The sequence below is a fragment of the Eptesicus fuscus genome, chromosome 2 (assembly GCF_027574615.1).
Source record: "Eptesicus fuscus isolate TK198812 chromosome 2, DD_ASM_mEF_20220401, whole genome shotgun sequence".
NCBI lineage: Eukaryota > Metazoa > Chordata > Mammalia > Chiroptera > Vespertilionidae > Eptesicus > Eptesicus fuscus.
Window position 1 is genome coordinate 69,368,463 of NC_072474.1, and position 20,218 is coordinate 69,388,680.

The 20,218-nt window shown below is 38.4% G+C and overlaps 2 protein-coding genes across 3 annotated transcripts in view; one reads left to right on the plus strand and one right to left on the minus strand.

The window, feature by feature from the left end:
- The window catches only part of ART3 (ADP-ribosyltransferase 3 (inactive)), a 103,772-nt gene that overhangs the window by 49,958 nt on the left and 33,596 nt on the right, over positions 1-20,218 (minus strand). The gene's annotated exons all lie outside the window — the stretch shown is intronic.
- CXCL11 (C-X-C motif chemokine ligand 11) lies at positions 13,583-14,863 on the plus strand. Of its 2 annotated transcripts, none has more exons than XM_008143663.3 (4): positions 13,583-13,690; positions 14,271-14,397; positions 14,512-14,584; positions 14,822-14,863. In XM_008143663.3, the coding sequence occupies exons 1-4, from the start codon at positions 13,630-13,632 to the stop codon at positions 14,861-14,863; spliced, it is 303 nt and encodes a 100-aa protein (XP_008141885.3). In that variant the 5' UTR covers positions 13,583-13,629. The 2 variants fall into 2 exon arrangements, with proteins under 2 accessions (XP_008141885.3, XP_054584166.1); XM_054728191.1 differs by having other exon boundaries at positions 14,826-14,837.

A 20,218-nucleotide genomic window follows, 5' to 3' on the forward strand; every position in this document is an offset into this window, starting at 1 on the left:
AGAATCAACATGCTGGCTGCCTACTGTTGCCTTAGACCAAAGTTTCTGTCCACTCCGCCAAATTGTAGAAAGAACACAGGCTTCTTCCCTTTTTCTCTATCACTGGAATAAGCATGTTATTCTTAAGTTTTCTATGGTTTACTACTGCTAGTCATGATGGAAAAATAGAGGGTAAACATTACTAAAAAAGATTACGTTTTAAGAAGCTTCACATTCATCATTCTCCTGGTATTCAATGACATATAAATTAAATGGGGCTCTGGATTTTCTAAAGCTTTCCTAATTGCTTTCTCACCAGGACCCTCAGATTCTATTTATTCCAAGTTACTCCAATCTTTTTTTGAGTTTTCTATTTTCCAGGGAGCATGGGTCTGGGAGTTATATAGTCAGACCTTTGAGGTGGCCTTTCGGCCCGCCATTTTAATCACAAAAAAACCCAGGAACTCCAGTGTGCTTTTTCTGCTGCTGTCCCCTGACTCTGCTACTTACTAAATGTGTTCAATGATTTGGGGAAAGAGTTACATAATCTCTTGAAGCCCCATGTTCTTGTTTAAAAAGAGAACAGTGATTCTCTTGCTTACAGAATTATTATGAGAACCCGTGAGACACTATGCACAACACCTGGCACACGGCAGGCATCCAAACAAACAATGGCAATTACTATGGTCCCCACCACCCTTCCTGTTACCATGGTACACCCAGCCCCCAACTGGTAAAGAGGCAAGATGAGAGATAGGAAACCAGACCTGAGGAGCAAGCCACATTACCCTGACCACACCTCTTCTGCTTATCTACCCACACATTAAAAGCAGAATAAGAAAGCAATAGAGAAAGTAAGCTAGGTTTTATATGATTCTAAAGTGGAATCAGGAAGTTAGGAAAATCTAAGAAATAGGAAAATGAGAAGGATGTTTTCTTGGCTTTTTATTAAAAAGGAAAATAGCACTTATCATAATGTACAAAATAATATACAGCCTATTTAAATATTTAAAAGAGTTGTTCTTGTCTTGAATCCAAAAGAAAGTCATTGTAAGTATCAAGATAATATAATATTTATAACCAAAAAATGTCTTTCCAATCATATTTTTTCACATTCCTAATTATATCTCCTACTTAATACATTCCATTTAGTTAACCCTTAGTTCATATTGGCAAGCCATGGGACTGCAATGTTCCACATAAATGGACATTTTACTTATTCTATTAAAAAAACATACAATGCAATGTAGCTTCATACCTTACAAACATAGCTCCTCTAACATTCACATGCAGGACACATCTCTCCAGGTAAGATCCTTTTGTGCATTTACTCTCTTTCTAATTAGCCCTCAAATAATATCAGCCAGATCTATTTCCCCCCGTTTTCCAGCTTAAGTAGCAGAGGTAATAAACTAATGATAAGTGAAGCTACCACACATATTTCCCTCTTCTTACTGACTCAAGCTTCCTTCAATGAGCTGTTTATCAAGTTGCTCACTGCTAATCTCTCACATGTTTTTATCCCCTAACAATAGGCATGCTGTTTCCCAACTTGGAAAATTAACATTAACATCCACATTGACTGGGCCGTTGTCGATGGCGGTCATTTTCCAAGCAGCCAACTTAAGGCCATGCACAGAGCTGCCTTTGTTGTGAGAAAAAAGATTTCTCTGAAGTTTATGGTGATGTTGAAGCTGTTTTGTACAACCCACTGCTCCTGGCTCAAATACATGCAAATTACAGCAAATGTTCTGTGGAGAGTAGTCTAGAGGGCACTGAAAAGATGGTTAATCTAATCAAAGAGGTAACAGACTTGATAGTTTCTTCTTTCTGAGTTCTAAATTTTAACATACGAAGTTTTAAAATTTTACCAAAAATTCCAAAGGAAAGCAATTCATTTTCAAACCCATGTTCTTTTCTCCCCCTCTGAATTATTGTGAAAAGAAATCAAGTAGCTTCTCTTTGACATTTATTAATTATACTTTAATAAAATCAACTTGGCCGTATTCACTTGGCAAAATATAACATCCTAAGGCAAGTAAATTTGGTTCTAGATAAAAGAAACAATATTTATATACTATGTTTGTCCAAGTTAAAGAAAGCATATAATGATTATTTGATAACACTCCTTCCAAAAAGGTAGCATTAAGTTTTCTTTTAAGAAGAGGAATGGTAGATCAAAAGCATAAATGATTTTCAAGAAAATTAAAGAGTTGTAGTTCATACTTACCTGGCAGGGGAGATACCATGATCATAAAGAGTTGTAGTCCAGGAAATCACTGGCAGCTTAGCTTAGAAAACCCTCTCCTTTGTAATAAATTAAGACAATGGAAAGCTGTCCAACTCCAGGAACAAGATACAGACAGCCTGTATATAATCAGCATGAACAGGCACAGTTTAAAAGCCAAGTAAATTGAATTATAACTATTTTTCAAATCTTCAATCACTGGAAGCTAAAAGCTTATTTCTTCTCTTTGTCTCATCTTTCCAGAGTACAGATAACTATCTCCCCTTTAACATCAGAAATTTGGTACAGAGTTCAGTAATAATTCATACAAGGTGTGCCAAGGTTCTGATTTCATTCCTTCTGGCATTCTGACAAGGGAGCAAAGGCAGATGGCTGGCAGTGGCTCTCTCAAGCATGGAAAGGTCAGTATAGTGATGGTAGCCACTGAAAATTAGCCTTTCTTTTGTGCATCCACTTGAGACTACAACGTTTGGGGTAGCAAATTCAGGGATGAAATCATCCTTATGAAATGTGAGCTCTGGTAGATCTCATTCTCAAATACCAAATTGCATTAGCAGGGTACAGCTTTTGCAAATGTCTTCTTATGTTAAAGTACAAGAAACAGATGAAGTACAGACTCAAACATCTTTATTAAAAATTCACTCACTCAGGCCATGCGCCCCTGGTCCCGGGTGAGGCTGGGTCCCTGGGCCCGGGTGAGGCCACGTGCCCCTGGGTCCGGGTGAGGCCTTGCGCCCCTGGGTACGGGTGAAGCCGGATCCTGGGTCCAGGTGAGGCCGTGTGCCCCTGGATCCATCCGGGTGAGGCTGGGTCCTGGGCCCGGGTGAGGCTACGCGCCCCTTGGGTCTGGGTGAGGCCACGTTCCCCTTAGTCCGGATGAAGCCATGCCCCTGGGTCCGGCCGAGACCAAACCAGAGGGAGTCGGACCTCCGTTACCACCATTTGTCCACCATCCAGAGCTGAGGGGCCAGTGCTGACATGTACACATAAGGAACTGGTGGACATTGAAATTGGGTCTCAAAAGAACTGTTGGTCCAGAAAGAAACTCACTACAGACTGATTCATTTGCCTGTCAGCATAACTATTATTGCTCGTCTCACATTCAGTTCTTATAAGTATATATCTAGTGACATATGATCTCGCTCATCTAGGGGAAATGATGAACAACATAGACTGAGGAACAAGAACAGAACCAGAAACAAGGAGGCATCGATCGGACTATCGGGCCTCAGAGGGAGGATAGGGGAGGTTAGGAGGAGGGGGGAGAGATCAACCAAAGGACTTGTGTGCATGCATATGAGCCTATCCAACGGTTAAGTTCAACAGGGGGTTGGGGCATCCGTGGGGAGGGGTGTGGGATGGGAATGGGGGGATGAGGACAAATACGTGACACCTTAATCAATAAAGAAATTTAAAAAAAAAAGATAAAAAAAATGCACTCACTCTTTGGAATGCTTTTAAATAGCAATGAAATATGCACAATTAATTAATGCCTTAATTATTTTTAAAAATTGTTTTTACAACTTTTTCCAAGACTTGCTGGTGCCTAATGGCTGCCTTGGATATATCCTGCAGGATTTGTCTGATTTGGGGGAAGAGTATTTAAATAATGATGTAAGAAAATCACAGAAATAGTATTCAATTAAGGGCTCCTAAAAATGTCCACTGGCAGCTCCCTAAATGTACTAATCCCTTTATGACAGAGCATCAGATACTATATTACTGTACTTTTAAGAGTTAAGGATTCTACCTCAATATGTTCAGTCTATTTACATTATTTTAGGTGCTTATTACATGTATGACAACCTCTTCTCTAGGAGTGAGTCATCAGCCTTCTATAAAAAAAACACACAATAGGATTCTGTCAAGTAATAGTAATTTATAATAAACTAGAGGTCCAGTGTACGAAATTCATGCATGGGGGTGTATGTCCCTCAGCCCAGCCTGCACCCTCTCCAATCTGGGACATCCCTCTCACAATCCAGGACTGCTGGCTCCCAACTGCTCGCTTACCTGCCTGCCTGATTGCCCCTAACTGCTTCTGCCTGCCAGCCTGATCACCCCCTAACCACTCCCCTGCCAGCCTAATTGATGCCTAACTGCTCCTCTGTCAACCCGATTGCCCCTAACTTTCCACCCCTGCTGGCCTGGTCACCCCTAACTGCCCTCCCCAGCAGGCCTGGTTGCCCCCAACTGCCTTCCCATGCTGGCCTGGTAACCCCTAACTGCCCTCCCTTGCCATTCTGGTTGCCCCCAACTATCCTCCCCTGCAGGCCTGGTTGCCCCCAACTCCCTTCCCCTGCAAACCTGGGTCCCCCCAACTGACCTCCCCTGCAGGCCTGGGTCCCCCCCACCCCAACTGCCCTTCCCTGCTGGCCTGATAGCCCACAACTGCCCTCCCCTGCTGGCCATCTTGTGGCAGCCATCTTGTGTTGGAGTGACAATCAATTTGCATATTACTCTTTTTAAAAATATATATATTTTATTGACGTTTTTACAGACAGGAAGGGAGAAGGATAGAGAGTTAGAAACATCGATGAGAGAGAAACATCGATCAGCTGCCTCTTGCACACCTCCTACTGGGGATGTGCCCGCAACCAAGGTACATGCCCTTGACTGGAATCAAACTGGGGACCTTTCAGTCTGCAGGCCGACGCTCTATCCACTGAGCCAAACCAGTCAGGGCACATATTACTCTTTTATTAGATAGGATAGGAATGTTAGTTTCCATTTCTAACCCACTTTTCATTAATTTATCTAGACAAAATATCCTTGATATTACTTTTTACTTTTGTAATCAATATATTTTTATAGTCTTAGTGAATGGTGGGTTGGGAATTAAATCTTTAAATGTTTTGCATTAATCTTTTCCCACTTGAAAATATTTTAAACACTTAAAAACATCTGGAAAGTCTATATTAATTGGATAACTTCAGATCATAACTAAAAGTTCAGATGATTCACAGATTAAAGGGTATTTAAGGTAGAAGAGTCTATTGATTAATTATAGAAACTAGATTAGTTTCCTTGGACTCTTCTTTAAATTCAAGGGAAAACTTGGTTGAGTGGTTGAACCTGGAACCGTCCAATTCCAGAAACAACAAGAGAACAGGCAAATGCTACTAAAAAGACAGTGCAGTTTAATCTTTGTTCTGCTTAATCAAAGAGAAAGAACAATGAAGTATATATAATGACTTAGTAAAGAGGAAAAGAACAAAAGGACTAGGGAGACTTAGAAAAGTTTCTAAAATAAAATAAAAAGCACAGTATCTCTCCTCTCCATTCCTTCTTTATTTAATACTAGGGGCACAATGCATGAATTCGTGCATCCTGAAAGGAACGGTGGGCCGCGAGGCTGCAGTGGGCACAGGGGTGGGTCTTGGCCCATCCTCCACGCCCCCCAACCCCACCCACCAGCCCCTCCTGCCGTGGCACCTGGTCCCCCGTCTGCTGGCAGCCCCACTCTGCCACCACCGCTCCCATGCGCTGACAACGCGGAGCAATTGGGGCCGGCACCAGCAGTGGGTGCAAGTGGGGCCAGTGCCATCAGTGGGTGTGAGTGGAGGCTGCTGCCCTGATCGCCCCTCAGGAGCAAGGAGAGGTGGAGAAGCCCTCAGGGGCGATCTGGGCTGGCAGCTGCTGCTCACACCCACTGATGGTGCCAAGCGATTGGGACCAGCATGGGGCGCTGGCAGCAGGGTCAAGCGGTGGCTCCTGTGCCAGCTGTGGGTGTGAGTGGGGCCAGTGCTAGCAGTGGGTGCAAGTGGGGCTGTCGCTGGCAGCAGGTGTGAGAGGCAGCTGCCAGCCCAATCACCCCTCAGAGCAGGGAGAGGTGGAGAAGCCCTGAGGGGTGATTGAGGCTGGTAGCTGCTGCTTGCACCCACTGACAGCACTGAGCAATTGGGGCCAGTGCTGGGCGGTGGCAGTGGGTGCAAACGGCAGCTCCAGTGCCGCAGCGGGTTCAAGCGGGTCTGGTGCCAACAGCGAGCAGGACTGTGGCACGCGGGAGCAAAGAATTTTCAGTAACCACCAGAGGCTCGTCCAGATGACAGCGACTGGCACCCCACCTTGGTATGGCACCCCCACTCACCTGCACCACCATCCCACCTCGGCCAATGCCCACCATGTTCCGTTCTGTGCCGCCTGCTGCTGACGCCCGCCATGTTCCGCGCATGCGCCCCCTGGTGGTCAGCGCACATCATAGCAACTGGTTGTTCGGTTGTTCCACCATTTGGTCTATTTGCATATTAGCTTTTTATTATATAGGATTAAGTAAAGTGTCAAGGTAGTATAATATACTAAATGTCAAATGAATAACTAGACCTATACTATCCAATATGGTAGCCACTAACCACGTGACTACAGAGCATTTGAACATTTTTTCTTTTTTTTAATTCTCACCTGAGGATATTTTTTTCATTGATTTTCAGAGAGAGGGAAAGACAGAAATATTAATATGAAAGAAACACATCGATTGCTTGCCTCCTGCATGCGCCCTGACCAGGGGAGGAGCCTGCAACCAAGGTATGTGCCCTTGACCAGAATTGTACCTGGGACCCTTTGGCCTGCAGGCTGATGCTCCATCCACTGAACCATACCAGCTAGGGTGACTACTGAGCATTTGAAATGTTGCTTGTCCAATTTGAAGACTTCGAACTAAAATAATCTCATTTAATATTTTTATATTGATTGCACATTGGAATACTTTTTTAAAATAAATCTTTATTGTTCAGATTATTACAATTGTTTCTCCTTTTTTCCCCCCATATCTCCCCATCACCCGGTTCCCTCCCCCCCATTGTCCTTATCCATAGGTGTATGATTTTTGTCCAGTCTCTTCCCATACCCCCCACACAGACACCCCTTTCCCCCTTAGAATTATCAATCCACTCCCATTCTATGCCTCTGATTCTATTATGTTCACCAGTTTATTGTTCCTCAGATTTTTAATTCACTTGATTTTTAGAATCACTTGTTGATAGATATGTATTTGTTGTTCATAATTTTTATCTTTACTTTTTTCTTCTTTTTCCTCTTTTTAAAGAATACCTTTCAGCATTTCATATAATACCTTTTTTTATGCTTTGGATTAAATAAAATATATTATCAAAATGAATTTCAACTGTTTCATTTTAGTTTTTAAACATGGATACTAGAATATTTAAAATTAAATATGTGGTTCACATTAGGCTTACATTATATTTTCTACCAGATAAAGCTAGACGACAGTAAGTGCTATGAAGCCAGAAGAAATCTTTATGTCTTGAAGAAGGCTTCCTGAAGATATCACAACTTAAAGGAAGAGAAGGAGAGAAAACTAGAGGAATGAGATTATGTGAATAGGAAGAAGAGGGATCCTCAAGTTCACTAGATGGGATATTCTGAAAGAAATTATTCCTCTGTACATGGTATTAGAAAGTATTTAGTCCAGAACAAGTCATGGTCCTGAAAACACACATCTACAGAAACAGCAGAAATCAGGCAGACTATCTTCTACAATGAGTTAGTAAGAAAACTGTACAATTTGCAAGACACAAAAAGGAACTTCATTGGTTTTGTTCACTGCTCTATCTTCAATACTCAAGAGTGCCAGGCATGTAAGAGACACCTAAAATAAATATTTGTTAAATGAATGAATGAGCAAATTACTGTAGAAAAGGGTAGTGCTTTCCAGTAAACTTTAAGGCAGGGATACAGGAGGAGGCATTAAAGAATGAGAGTGTTAAGGAAGGACAGAGCATTGGGCCATATTAGCAGCTGCCAGAGCTTAATTAGGCTCACTTTTTGTATTGTTCAAGACCATGAGGTGAGCCCTAACTGGTCTGGCTCAGCGGATAGAGCGTCAGCCTGTGGACTAAAGAAGGGTCCCAGGTTCAATTCCAGTCAAGGGCATGTACCTTGGTTGCAGGTTCAATCCCCAATAGGGGGCATGCAGGAGGCAGCTGATCAATGTTTCTCTCTTGATATTTCTAACTCTATCCCTCTCCCTTCTTCTCTGTAAAAATCAATAAAACATATTTTTTAAAAAGAAAATGAGGTGAAAAGATTAAAATTCAAAACCAGTTCCTCTCCCAACTCTACATAATTTTGGATCTATTACCTGAGGACTTGAAGTGAAGAACTAAATAAACCTTCCTCAGCATCCAAACTGCAAGTCAGCTCTGAGGAAAAGCAGACAAAGCTGCAACCACAAAGGTAGTAAGAGCCATCTTCTGGGGTCAAACACAAGCAGCAGCAGCACCCTCCCTATAGACTGCTGGTGATCTTCCTCACAGGAAGAAGAAGGATTTTTTCTTCTCCCTGTCTTCTCCCCTATTCCCTCCTAGAATATTTAGAAATACAGAAAAATTAGAGACCTCGGATAGTCTGATATGGGAATGGTTAGGTGAAAAATGACTGTGTACGTCCAAAGGAGCCAGGGTCGGGAGGAACTAGTTTCTGATGTTTTTAAATATTATGTACTATACTGTATACATGTACAATATTATGTAGTAATGGTTGGCAATGAAACAATAACCTGAGAGTTCTGAAGGAGAAAATTGTGACCCACACGTTTTCTACCCAGCCAAATAGTAATTCACACATGAAAGCAAAAAGGAAGTCTGTTCATGTTTTATAAAAATTTGAAGTATGCCTATTTATTTAATTATTTATTGTTTTTAATCCTCGCCAAAGGATATGTAAATATATATATATGTATATATATATATATATATACACACATATATATATACACACATACACATATATATATATATATATATATTTACTAATTTTAGAGAGAGGGGAAGAGAGGAAGAGAAAAAAAGGGAGAGAGGGAGGGAGGAAGAGAGAGAGAGAGAAACATTCATGTATGAGAGAAACATTGACTGGTTGCCTCCTGTATGTGCCTCCACTTGGAATTGAACCTGCAACCTAGCTATGTATCCTGATGGGGAATTGAACTGACAACCATTCTGTGCATGGGAAGACGCTATAACCCAGCCACCCCGGCTACGTGAATTATGCCTATTTAAAACAGAATGACATAGAATGAAGTCCTAGTTTACACATAAAATTTTTTTAAAGATTACTAGCAAAACACAAAATTATGTATTTCTTTCAAATCACATAGAAATGTTAAAGGGAATATATTTAACATTAGGAAGAAAACATAAAGACAGAAAATAGCAAGAAAGCATTTTAAAATCTTCCAATTATACAATACATTTACCTATTAAAAATCCCTCGGATGTGATTTTTTAAGTGTCTACAAGTGACACATTTAAAACAAATAGATTTAGAAAGCTTGAGAGGAAAAGGTAAAGATAAAAAGCAGGGGTTACATCAAAGTAGAACCCAAGCCATAAAAACATTACATAAGAAAATAAGATTGTGTTTTTTTTTAAAAAATCCACAACTCATACAACTTTATGTGCTAAAATATATATAAAGTAAAAACTTAAATATGCAAAAATAAATAGATATCACTGGTGTGTTCAGTGGTTAGAGCAAACGGCCCATGCACCAAAGGGCTTCTGGTTCAATTCCCAGTCAACGGCACATGCCTGGGTTGTAGGTTCCCTCCCCACCCCCAGTCTGGGCAAGTGTGGGAAGCAACCAATCCATGTATCTCTCTCACATTGATGTTTCTCTCTCTCTCCCCCGCTCCCTCTCTCCCCCACTCCCTTCCTTTCATTCTCTCTGAAAGCAATGGAAAATATCCTCAGGTGAGGAATAACAAGCAAACAAACAAAAATTGGAAAAGAAGTAAAATTTTCATTATTCGCAGATGGCATGATATTGTACATAGAAAACCCTAAAGACTCCATCAAAAAACTACTAGACTTATTAAATGAATTTGGCAATGTAGAAGGATACAAAATTAACACCCAGAAGTCTATGGCTTTTTTATATACCAATAATGAACTCACAGAAAGAGAAACTAAAAAAAATAATAATAATCCCATTTACCATTGTAACAACAAAAAAATATTAAGATACCAAGGAATAAGTTTAACCAAGGAGGTAAAGGATCTGTACTTAGAAAATTACAGGACACTCAAAAAAGAGATAGAGGAAGACATAAACAAATGGAAGAATATACCATATTCATGGATTGGTTGACTCAACATTATTAAAATGTCCATACTACCCAAAGCAATTTATAAATTCAATGCAATTCCCATTTAAATACCAACAGCATACTTCAAAGACCTAGAACAAACTCTCCAAAAATTCATCTAGAATAAAAAAAGACCCCAAATAGCTGCAGCAATCTTGAGAAAGAAGAACAAAGTTGGAGGGATCACAATACCAGATATCAAGCTATACTACAAAGCCACTGTTCTCAAAACTGCCTGGTACTGGCATAAGAACAGACATACAGATGAGTGAAACAGAACAAAGAACCCAGGAATCAACATAAGCCATTATGCCCAATTAAAATTTGACAAAGGAGGCAAGAGCATACAATGGAGTCAAGACAGTCTCTTCAATAAATGGTGTTAGGAAAATTGGACAGCTACATGCAAAAAAAAAAAAAAAAGTGAAACTAGACCATCAACTTACACCACACACAAAAATAAACTCAAAATGAATAAGGGACTTAAACCTAAGATGGGAAACCATAAAAATCTTAGAAGAAGCCATAGGTAGCAAAATAGCAGACATTTGTCATAGCAATGTTGCAAGTGTCCCACGTCCTGCGTGGTTCAGGGTTCAGGTTCAGGCTCTGGAGGAGGCCATGCGCAAATGAAAGAGACAAGACAAGAAATAATAATTTGGAAATTGGGGGTCAGGCTCAAGGACTGACTCCGCTTTGCTCTGGCCTTGCCATCCCTTTTATTCAGGTTTGGGATACACCCATAGCCCTTAGGCAGGCAATTCCAGTAATAGCTCAGTGATAGCCTATCAGCAAGGATTTACATAAGACTAAAAGGTGGAAGTTGCTTCAGCTACCTTTGTCTCAACTAGACAGTGGGTGTATGGCTCTGACCCTTGCCAGAGCCTCAAGGTTGACCAGCCTTCTGGACTCCTTGTCCATAACAAATGGGACTACATCAAAATAAAAAGCTTCTGTGCAGCAAAATAAACGATCAACAAAACAACAAGAAAGCCCACTGCATGGGAGGACATATTTGCCAATGTTATCTCCAATAAGGGTTTAATATCCAAAATTTATAGGAAACTCATACAACTTAACAAAAGGAAGGTAAACAATCCAAGGAAAAAAAGGGCAACGGACCTAAATAGGTACTTTTTGAAAAAGGACATACAGAAGGCCAGGAGACATATGAAAACATGCTCAAAGTCCCTAATCATCCAAGAGATGCAAATCAAAACAACGATGAGTTACCATGTCATACCTGTCAGAATGGCTATCATCAACAAATCAACAATCAACAAGTGCTGGAGAGGATGAAGAGAAAAAGGAACCCTCGTGCACTGCTGGTGGGAATGCAGACTGGTACAGCCACTGTGGAGAACAGTATGGCATTTCCTTGAAAAACTAAAAATGGAACTCCCATTTGACCCAGTAATCCCACTTCTAGGACTATATCCCAAGAACCAGAAACATCAATCAGAAAGGATATATGCACCCCTATGTTCATAGCAGCACAATTTACAATAGCTAAGATTTGGAAACAGCCTAAATGCCCATCAGCAGATGAGTGGATTAAAAAACTGTGGTGTATCTACACAATGGAATACTATACTCCTGTAAAAAAGAAGGAATTCTTACCATTTGCAACAGCATGGATGGAACTGGAGAGCAGTGAAATAAGCCAGAGAAAGATAAATATCACGTGATTTCACTCATTTATGGAATCTATATTAATAAAAGCATAATATGCTAATTAGATGGAACAGCCGAACGACCTTCCGGATGTCATTCCAGACGTCCTTCTGGACAAAGCCACCACAGTGGGGGCCAAGTAGAGGCAGTTAGGGGCGATCAGGCAGGCAGGCAAGTGGTTAGGGGCGATCAGGCAGGCAGGCGAGTGGTTAGGGACAATGAGGCAGGCAGGCGAGTAGTTAGGGGCAATCAGGCAGGCAGGTGAGTGGTTAGGGACAATGAGGCAGGCAGACAGAGTGGTTAGGGGCAATCAGGCAGGCAGACAGGCGAGCAGTTCGGAGCCAGCGGTCCCGGATTGCGAGAGGGTGCAGGCCGGGCTGAGGAACCACCCACCCCCCGCCCCCGTGCACAAATTTCGTGCATCGGGCCTCTAGTATACTATAATGAACATCATAAACGGATGAACAGAAATAGATACAGAGACAAAGAAACATCGAACAGACTGTCACACTACAGTGGGAAGGCAGGGGAGGGAGGGGGGAAGTAAGAGATCAACCAAATGACTTGTATGCATGCATATAAGGAAAACCAATGGACACAGACACTGGAGGCAGGGGGTGAGGGCATGTGCTGGGGGGTATGGGAGGCTGGGGGGAAGTAAATGGGGGGAAAAGAAGACATATGTACTACTATTTGTAATACTTTAAATACTAAAAAAATTAAAAATAAATTGGATACATTTAAACAGAAAAAAATGGTTATAAACTCACAAGTATATAGGCAGACTTCTTTAGACATGCAATTATAGTTGGCAAAAATATAAATAAGGTTAAATAAAAGACATTTTGTGTTAAATAATGTAGGATTTGTATAAATTATGAGAGATTGGACTTAAAAGCAAAAGTAAAATGATAAAAATTGTTTTTTTTTTTAAATGTTCTTTTGTATAGTTATATGAAGAATGATAGTGAAAGAACTAAAAACAGGAAGACAGCCCTATCCTGTTTGGCTCAGTGGATAAAGCGTCGGCCTGTGGACTGAAGGGTCCCAGGTTCGATTCCGGTCAAGGGCATGTACCTTGGTTGTGGGCACATCCCCAATAGTGGGTGTGCAGAAGGCAGCTGATGAATGTTTCTCTCTCACTGATTTTTCTAACTCTCTATCCCTCTCCCTTCCTCTCTGTAAAAAATCAATAAAATATATTAAAATTTTGAAAATAGGAAGGCAATCTTTCTGAATAAAAAAAGGAAAATGAATGGCAATCAGAATTCCACTGCCCAGGGGTAATCCAATAATTAAATACATTTCTAGGAAACGCCTCCTTAAGAAGGCTGTTTCCTATCTGGATACACAGTTATTTACTTTTTATAGTAAAAAGTGCTTTCATGTTAGTATCACTTTTGACACGGTAACAACTAGGAAGTTAGAGTGATATTTAGAAGAGAACAAAACAGAAACTCTTGGAAGCAAGAAAGAAGCATGACTCAAGGAGGGAAATTCCTGTTGCCATTAAGGATTGCTGGTATATAAAATGCCCTCTATATGCCAACTAAGAATTGCCTTCTACGTTCAGCTTTTCTACTCCCTTCAAGAAGAGATCAAATCTGAAGCAGCAGCAACAAACATGAATGTGAAGGGCATGGCTATAGTCTTGGCAGTGATATTCTGTGCTACAATTGCTCAAGGTATATGATACTTTTTATTTCTCAGCCTATAAATTTCTTTTCTAATTCTTCTAATGTTTCTTCTTCCACTTTTACCCTAAAAAGATATACTAAATTTTTATTTAACCTCACACATTAGAATTACTACAGCTTTGACAGAGAATGTAAGAAATGTTTGAGACATTAGAGATGATTATGAAACTAGAGATAACAAACTTCACGAAATGTATTTGGTTACAAAATCTGACAAGAGCCCTTAGCAATAGTTTTAAATGTCTGTTAAAAAGATTTTTGTGAAATAATGTTACTAGCTTCCTGGAAAAATTCTTGAGAATAAAAGTAAAAGGCAAATAAGCTTGATCTCCAAGACTTCTTTTATGCTTTCATCTATTCTTTAATGATTTGGTTACAAATTTAAAGAGAAAATCATTAACATATTACTTAAGCTCCTTTCCTAGCAACAGCAGTGTCAAGTGCTATTTGACAAGTGACCTTTTTTATCCTTAATGAAAACTTGGCTCACATTCTTCACCAGAATTATAAGCCATAGTTCTCTGTTGCAATCAGATCCATTAGTAACTGATGCTATGATCTGTTTTAGGTTTCCCAATGTTCAAAGGGGGACGCTGTCTTTGCATAGGCCCTGGAGTAAAGGCAGTGAAAGTGGCAGATATTGAGAAAATCTCTGTAATTTACCCAAGTAACAACTGTGATAAAATAGAAGTGATGTAAGTAATGGACTTGCTAAAGATGACAATGATGGAGGCATTTTTGTTTGTTTGTTTTTTTGCTTATGCTTTTCCATCCAAAATTTAAAAGTGTTTTGGATATTCCTTTAACAGTATCACCTTGAAAGCACATAAAGGACAAAGATGCCTAAATCCCAGGTCGAAGCAAGCAAACATTATAATAAAGGTAGGTTACCAGATTACTTCCATTTTATAATGTTTTATCCAAGACAGATCGCTTGAAAAAAAATAATAAAGTAGACAACTTCAGAAAAGATTCTATGATCCTGTATGAAGTGTTTTAATAAGGGATCTTTGGTTATAATTAGTTTTTCTTTTTTGCTGTATGTTTTTGCATGTCACTCTTTATCACTGGGAAACAAGAGCAGCCCAAGTTTATAAAACTCTCATTTTCTTATTACAGAAAGTTGAAAGAATAAATTTTTTAAAACATCAAAACATCTGAAGTCCTGGAAAAAAGGATATGAAAACTCAGAACAAGTTAAACTGTGACAATGAAATTATAAGAATGATAAGAATTCTGTAATAGGGAAATGACTTTCTCCTGCCTCCTGCAATGTGCATTCATGCATTGTAGGATTTGTAAGTTCAGAAACCTTCTAGAAGATTTGATGTTTATAACTATTCTGCTGTGAGGATGAAAACATTTGTATCTAAGTTATCTGTCTATACTTGATCTATATTCCATATTACAATCTGCAGTTATAATGGAGACATTACTATTATTACTGAAGTCAAGATCTTATGAGTCAAAAGCATCCATGTATATCATAAATATCTCCCCAAATTTTTTAATGCAAATCCACATTTCTTTTCCCAAAATACAGCACATATATACCTAGGAAAAAAAGTTCTTACATGTCATCTTGTTTATAAAAAGGCAATAATTCATGAAATGTACTATGAAAAAAATTATAAACGAAGGAAAATTGTTAAGAATGTAAATATTTCATAACTGAATTAGCAGCTCTGGTCTTAATTTGGTTTTAGCAACTTTGTTTTTCATTGATATGTTTTGAAACAATTAGGACATGTGTGTTTACTGTGCATTTTGTTTAAACTATTTTTATAAATTATAGCAATATTTTGGACACATTTTAAATATAAAATGTTTTTGTCTACCAAAGAAAATGTTGAAAAGAAATATATGCATCACCTTTACTTTGTGATTCCTTTTCTTAGGAAAATACACAATCTTACCTTTGTAAATCATGCCCATACTATACAATTTAGGGATATCTAAGATAGTTTTGCTTTAAAAAGAATTAAAATCATTTTTCTCTAAGAAAGTACCACAACTTCATTTATATTGGTGGGTATAGGATAGTTAACAATTAACATTTACGGCACATACAGATGGTATTTGGACAATAAAATAATGAGTGGTTCGTTGTGGTCTTGTGCTCTGGTGGGAGATTGTGACCTGAGGGGTCTGGAAAAGAAGATTACTCTGACATTCCAAAGGGATGTTACCATAGCAGCAAAAGGACAAGAGAGGCTCAATTAAGGTAAAGATTGTCAAGGAAGATTCAGTCTTAGGACATGACTACCTACCATGACACGCTTTTAGTTTGGAAGTTTTAATCTCTGACCATTCTATGTGGTTTGGTCTAGGTCTCCGAGTTTGTAAGACCCTTTATGCAGCCTCCCCTGAGCTTGTCAGATTTAGTATATGGCCCCTTTTTTGTCCACACTTTATAAAAGACACATTCATATGTCTTCCAAAAATTTGATATGCCTTTAACAATTTAACCTTGTATTTCAAAAAGCATAATGCTACCTGTCAACACACAGAAATATTTAGAAATATATTTTAATAGATAGTTGTGAAGGAAAAATTGTCTCTCTTTTTAAGGAATCTTCCTAAGTCCAAACCCCCTTTTTACTTGGAGGCAAATCCCTCATTATGTGAGTTTTGGTGAGAGACCAAAAAGAAGAAGCCAAAGGAAGGAGATCCTTCCCTTCTTGGCAGCCAGAAAAGGTCTCAGCCAAGACTTTGAGCTCCAGCTAGCACCTCAAATAAACCACCAGTAAGTAAATTATTTAAACTGGCAGTAGAAACAGTGTAAGTCCTAACATGTTTGTGCAGCACGACTGGCTAGTATTCCTTCCACCAAGCTCCCTTAGGTTTTTGTCCTTTTTCTAAGAATCAAGTCTGATTCTTCAGTCTTCCTTTGGATTCTTCAATTAAATTTCTCTTCTGCTGAAGCTAGCCAGTTGATTTCTCTGTCATGTAACCAAAAACCTTAGCTAATACAGCATTCTTTATATAGACACCTATACATTTGAAAAGTAAAAATATTTGTTACAGAATTACCAAAAAAAATGACATTTCTGCTTATCTGAAAAAAGGACAATTTTACAATATGGACCAATCTTGAAAACTTTATACTAAGCAAAAAAAGGCAATTACAAAAGACATATTTATGATTCCATTAAACAAACTATCCAGAATAAGCAAATCTATAAAGACAGACAGTAGGTTAGTTATTGCCTAGGGATAAGAGATAACAAGAAGTGACTCTTAACAGATATGGGGTTTCTTTTGGAAGTGATAAAAATGTCCTAGCTTTGGCCAGGTGGTTCAGTTGGTTGGAGTGTTGTCCTACACACCAAAAGGTTGCCAGTTTAATTCCCAGTCAGGGCACATACTTAGGTTGTGGGTTGGATCCCTGATCAGGGTGCATACAGGAGGCAACCAATCAATGTCTTTCTCTTACATTAATGTTTCTCTCCCACGCTCTCTTTCTTCCTCAATCTCTCTCTAAAAATCAATAAAAACATAGGGTGAGATTAAAGAAAAAAATTTAAAACTGACTGTGGTAAAGGCTATATAGCTCTTTCAATCTACTGTACTAAAAAACTATTGAATTGTATATCTTACATTGGTGAATTGTATATTAATTATATCTCAATAAAAATTCAGAAGGAAAAAAGACAACAATTTTAATGTATCCTTCCATTGATATCAAAGAGCCAACCATAAAGCAGATCAGAGAACTGACAAAAAAGTAAATAGCAAAGGAGGGTGCCTGGAACCTAATAGGCCTTCTTACTAACTGGCTTCTTGATGGGTTCCTCCAGCAATAATGAGAAGCCAAAATGTTATCCAGGGAATTTGTATATAAATCTATATAACCTGTATCATATATTTATACTGTGATATATAATATAGATATGTAGTATTACATGATGTATAATAGTATAAATTTATAATAAAATGTATAAATACATATTAAATATATAGTATAAACACATACATATCATAAATCTACATAAATTTCTATATAGAAACTAGAGGCCTGTTGCACAAAATCCATGCACAGGTGGGGTCCCTAGGCCTGGTTGGCGATCAGGGTCGACATACAGGGTGACTGGTGGGGTGATTGGGGGGCCCCCGCTGGCACCTGCCTTGGCCCTCCTGGCACTGCCCGCTTGGACCAGGGCAGGCCGCCTCAGCGGGCCCCAAGCCAGCCTCATCGCAGACCGTGGTTAGTAAAACTTGGAGATGGCAAACTTGATAGCAGTTTTCATTTAGGAATGGATATTATTGAAATTCCCCATAAAATGATTTGTAATGGATCTATTATTGAAGCCACCTTTGGAAATAGTATATCTATAGATAATATTAAAAATATCTAAACGTGCAATTCTTTGTCCAAACAATGAGCACGTTAAAAAATTAAATGAAGAAATTTTGGATATACTTGATGGAGATTTTAACACATATTTGAGTGATGATTCCATTGACTCAACAGATGATGCTGAAAAGGAAAATTTTCCCATTGAATTTCTTAATAATATTACTCCTTCAGGAATACCATGCCATAAATTAAAATTGAAAGTGGGTGCAATCATCATGCTATTGAGAAATCTTAATAATAAATGGGGTCTTTGTAATGGTACCAGATTTATTATCAAAAGATTACGACCTAACATTATCGAAGCTGAATTATTAACAGGATCTGCAGAGGGAGAGGTTGTTCTGATTCCAAGAACTGATTTGTCCCCATCTGACACTGGCCTCTCATTTAAACTGATTTGACGACAGTTTCCCGTGATGCCAGCATTTGCGATGACTATTAATAAATCACAAGGACAAACTCTAGAGAGTAGGACTATTCCTACCTGAACCCGTTTTCACACAATGGTCAGTTATATGTTGCTTTCTCTCAAGTTCGAAGAGCATGTGACGTTAAAGTTAAAGTTGTAAATACTTTATCTCAAGGGAAATTAGTCAAGCACTCTGAAAGTGTTTTCACTCTTAATGTGGTATACAGGGAGATATTAGAATAAGTTTAATCACTTTATCAGTCATTATTTGCATCAATGTTTTTTTATATTATGAGTTTGTTATTGTTGTTATATCATTTTGTTATTGTTTATTTATTAATAAAATTATGTATTATTTTCATATACATTGTACTCATTACCTTTTATCTCTCACACTTTTATTATAGAGAAAGGGCAAATAGCAATATTAAAATATTTCCTCTAATAATTCCCTTTCAATGTGCACGAATTTCGTGCACCAGGCCACTTGTAATTAACATAAACTGACGAAGAAAAAGAGAGCCAGAGGAAAAAAATATTTTAGAATAGAAGTAATCCTGTTATTTGCAGATTTTTAATATCGCCTACAACTTTTGTGATATTATACTGTTAGTACAATTTTGATAATATTATATTTAACATCTTTTTTCTTGAAATATTGTTTATTGCATGTATATGGCTAATTATTTTGTATCTACAATCTGGTAATAGATTTATTTTGTATATTGTAAAAATAAAATAAAGAGAAAAAATTTTAAAAAGAAAGAAAAGGAGAGATTAGAATATTTAATTACTTTTGGCTGATGAGTACGGTACTTAATATATTTAATATACCCATATAGAATTAATGTACCACTTTAGTATATGTTTCTTTTTTTACTTTTTAAAAATTTTTCAGTGGCTTCCTGGCACGCTGTTCGCAGGGACCAGACCTGCAGCCGCCCACGCCAGACCCGTAGCACGAGCCGAAACCAGGGCCGTGGCTGAGGCCTGTGGCACCGAAGGAAGAGGATAGTATCTGTTTCTTAAAGATTTCCAGAACCAACAAATATATTTATGATGCAGTCAAATCATTCTGGGGATCAGTAAGAGTACACACTCACACACAACTGTTTGGATTATTGGGAGATAGATTGGGGGTGGGGGTGCCAAGGCAATGTTAGTAGTTTCTCCTTGCCTTGTTTGCAAACTTTATTAGAGACTGAGATCATTATGTACACTGAAACTATAGTTTCACTTAAGTACCACAGAAGGATAACTACACTTCCTGGAAATCCTGGCACTATGAATGCTGATGTAGTTGCTTGGTACAACTCAGTAAACTGGTAGAATATAGGAAATGCCCTGAGGTGAGTTACTATAGACTTTACATAATTTCCTATAAATCCTAACTTAGATTTTTCTTTAAATTGTTCACAAAGAAAAATTATAAATAACAGCTTGAAGAACATTAAATGATCATCTAAAACACAATAACATACACTATTGAACTACATCATACCTAACTATGTAAGATTCTTCCTTCCCAAAAAAAGACAATGAAACTAAAGATCTTATCTAAAGCTTTTGATTAAAAATGAAACAAATAGTCATAAAATTCATATTTATTTTATTTAAATCTGATTTATGAAAGGGAAGGGGGACTACATCACACTAAAACCCATACCAAAACACACTTTTTTTTTTTTTTTTTTTTTTAAATATATTTTATTGATTTTTTACAGAGAGGAAGAGAGAGGGATAGAGA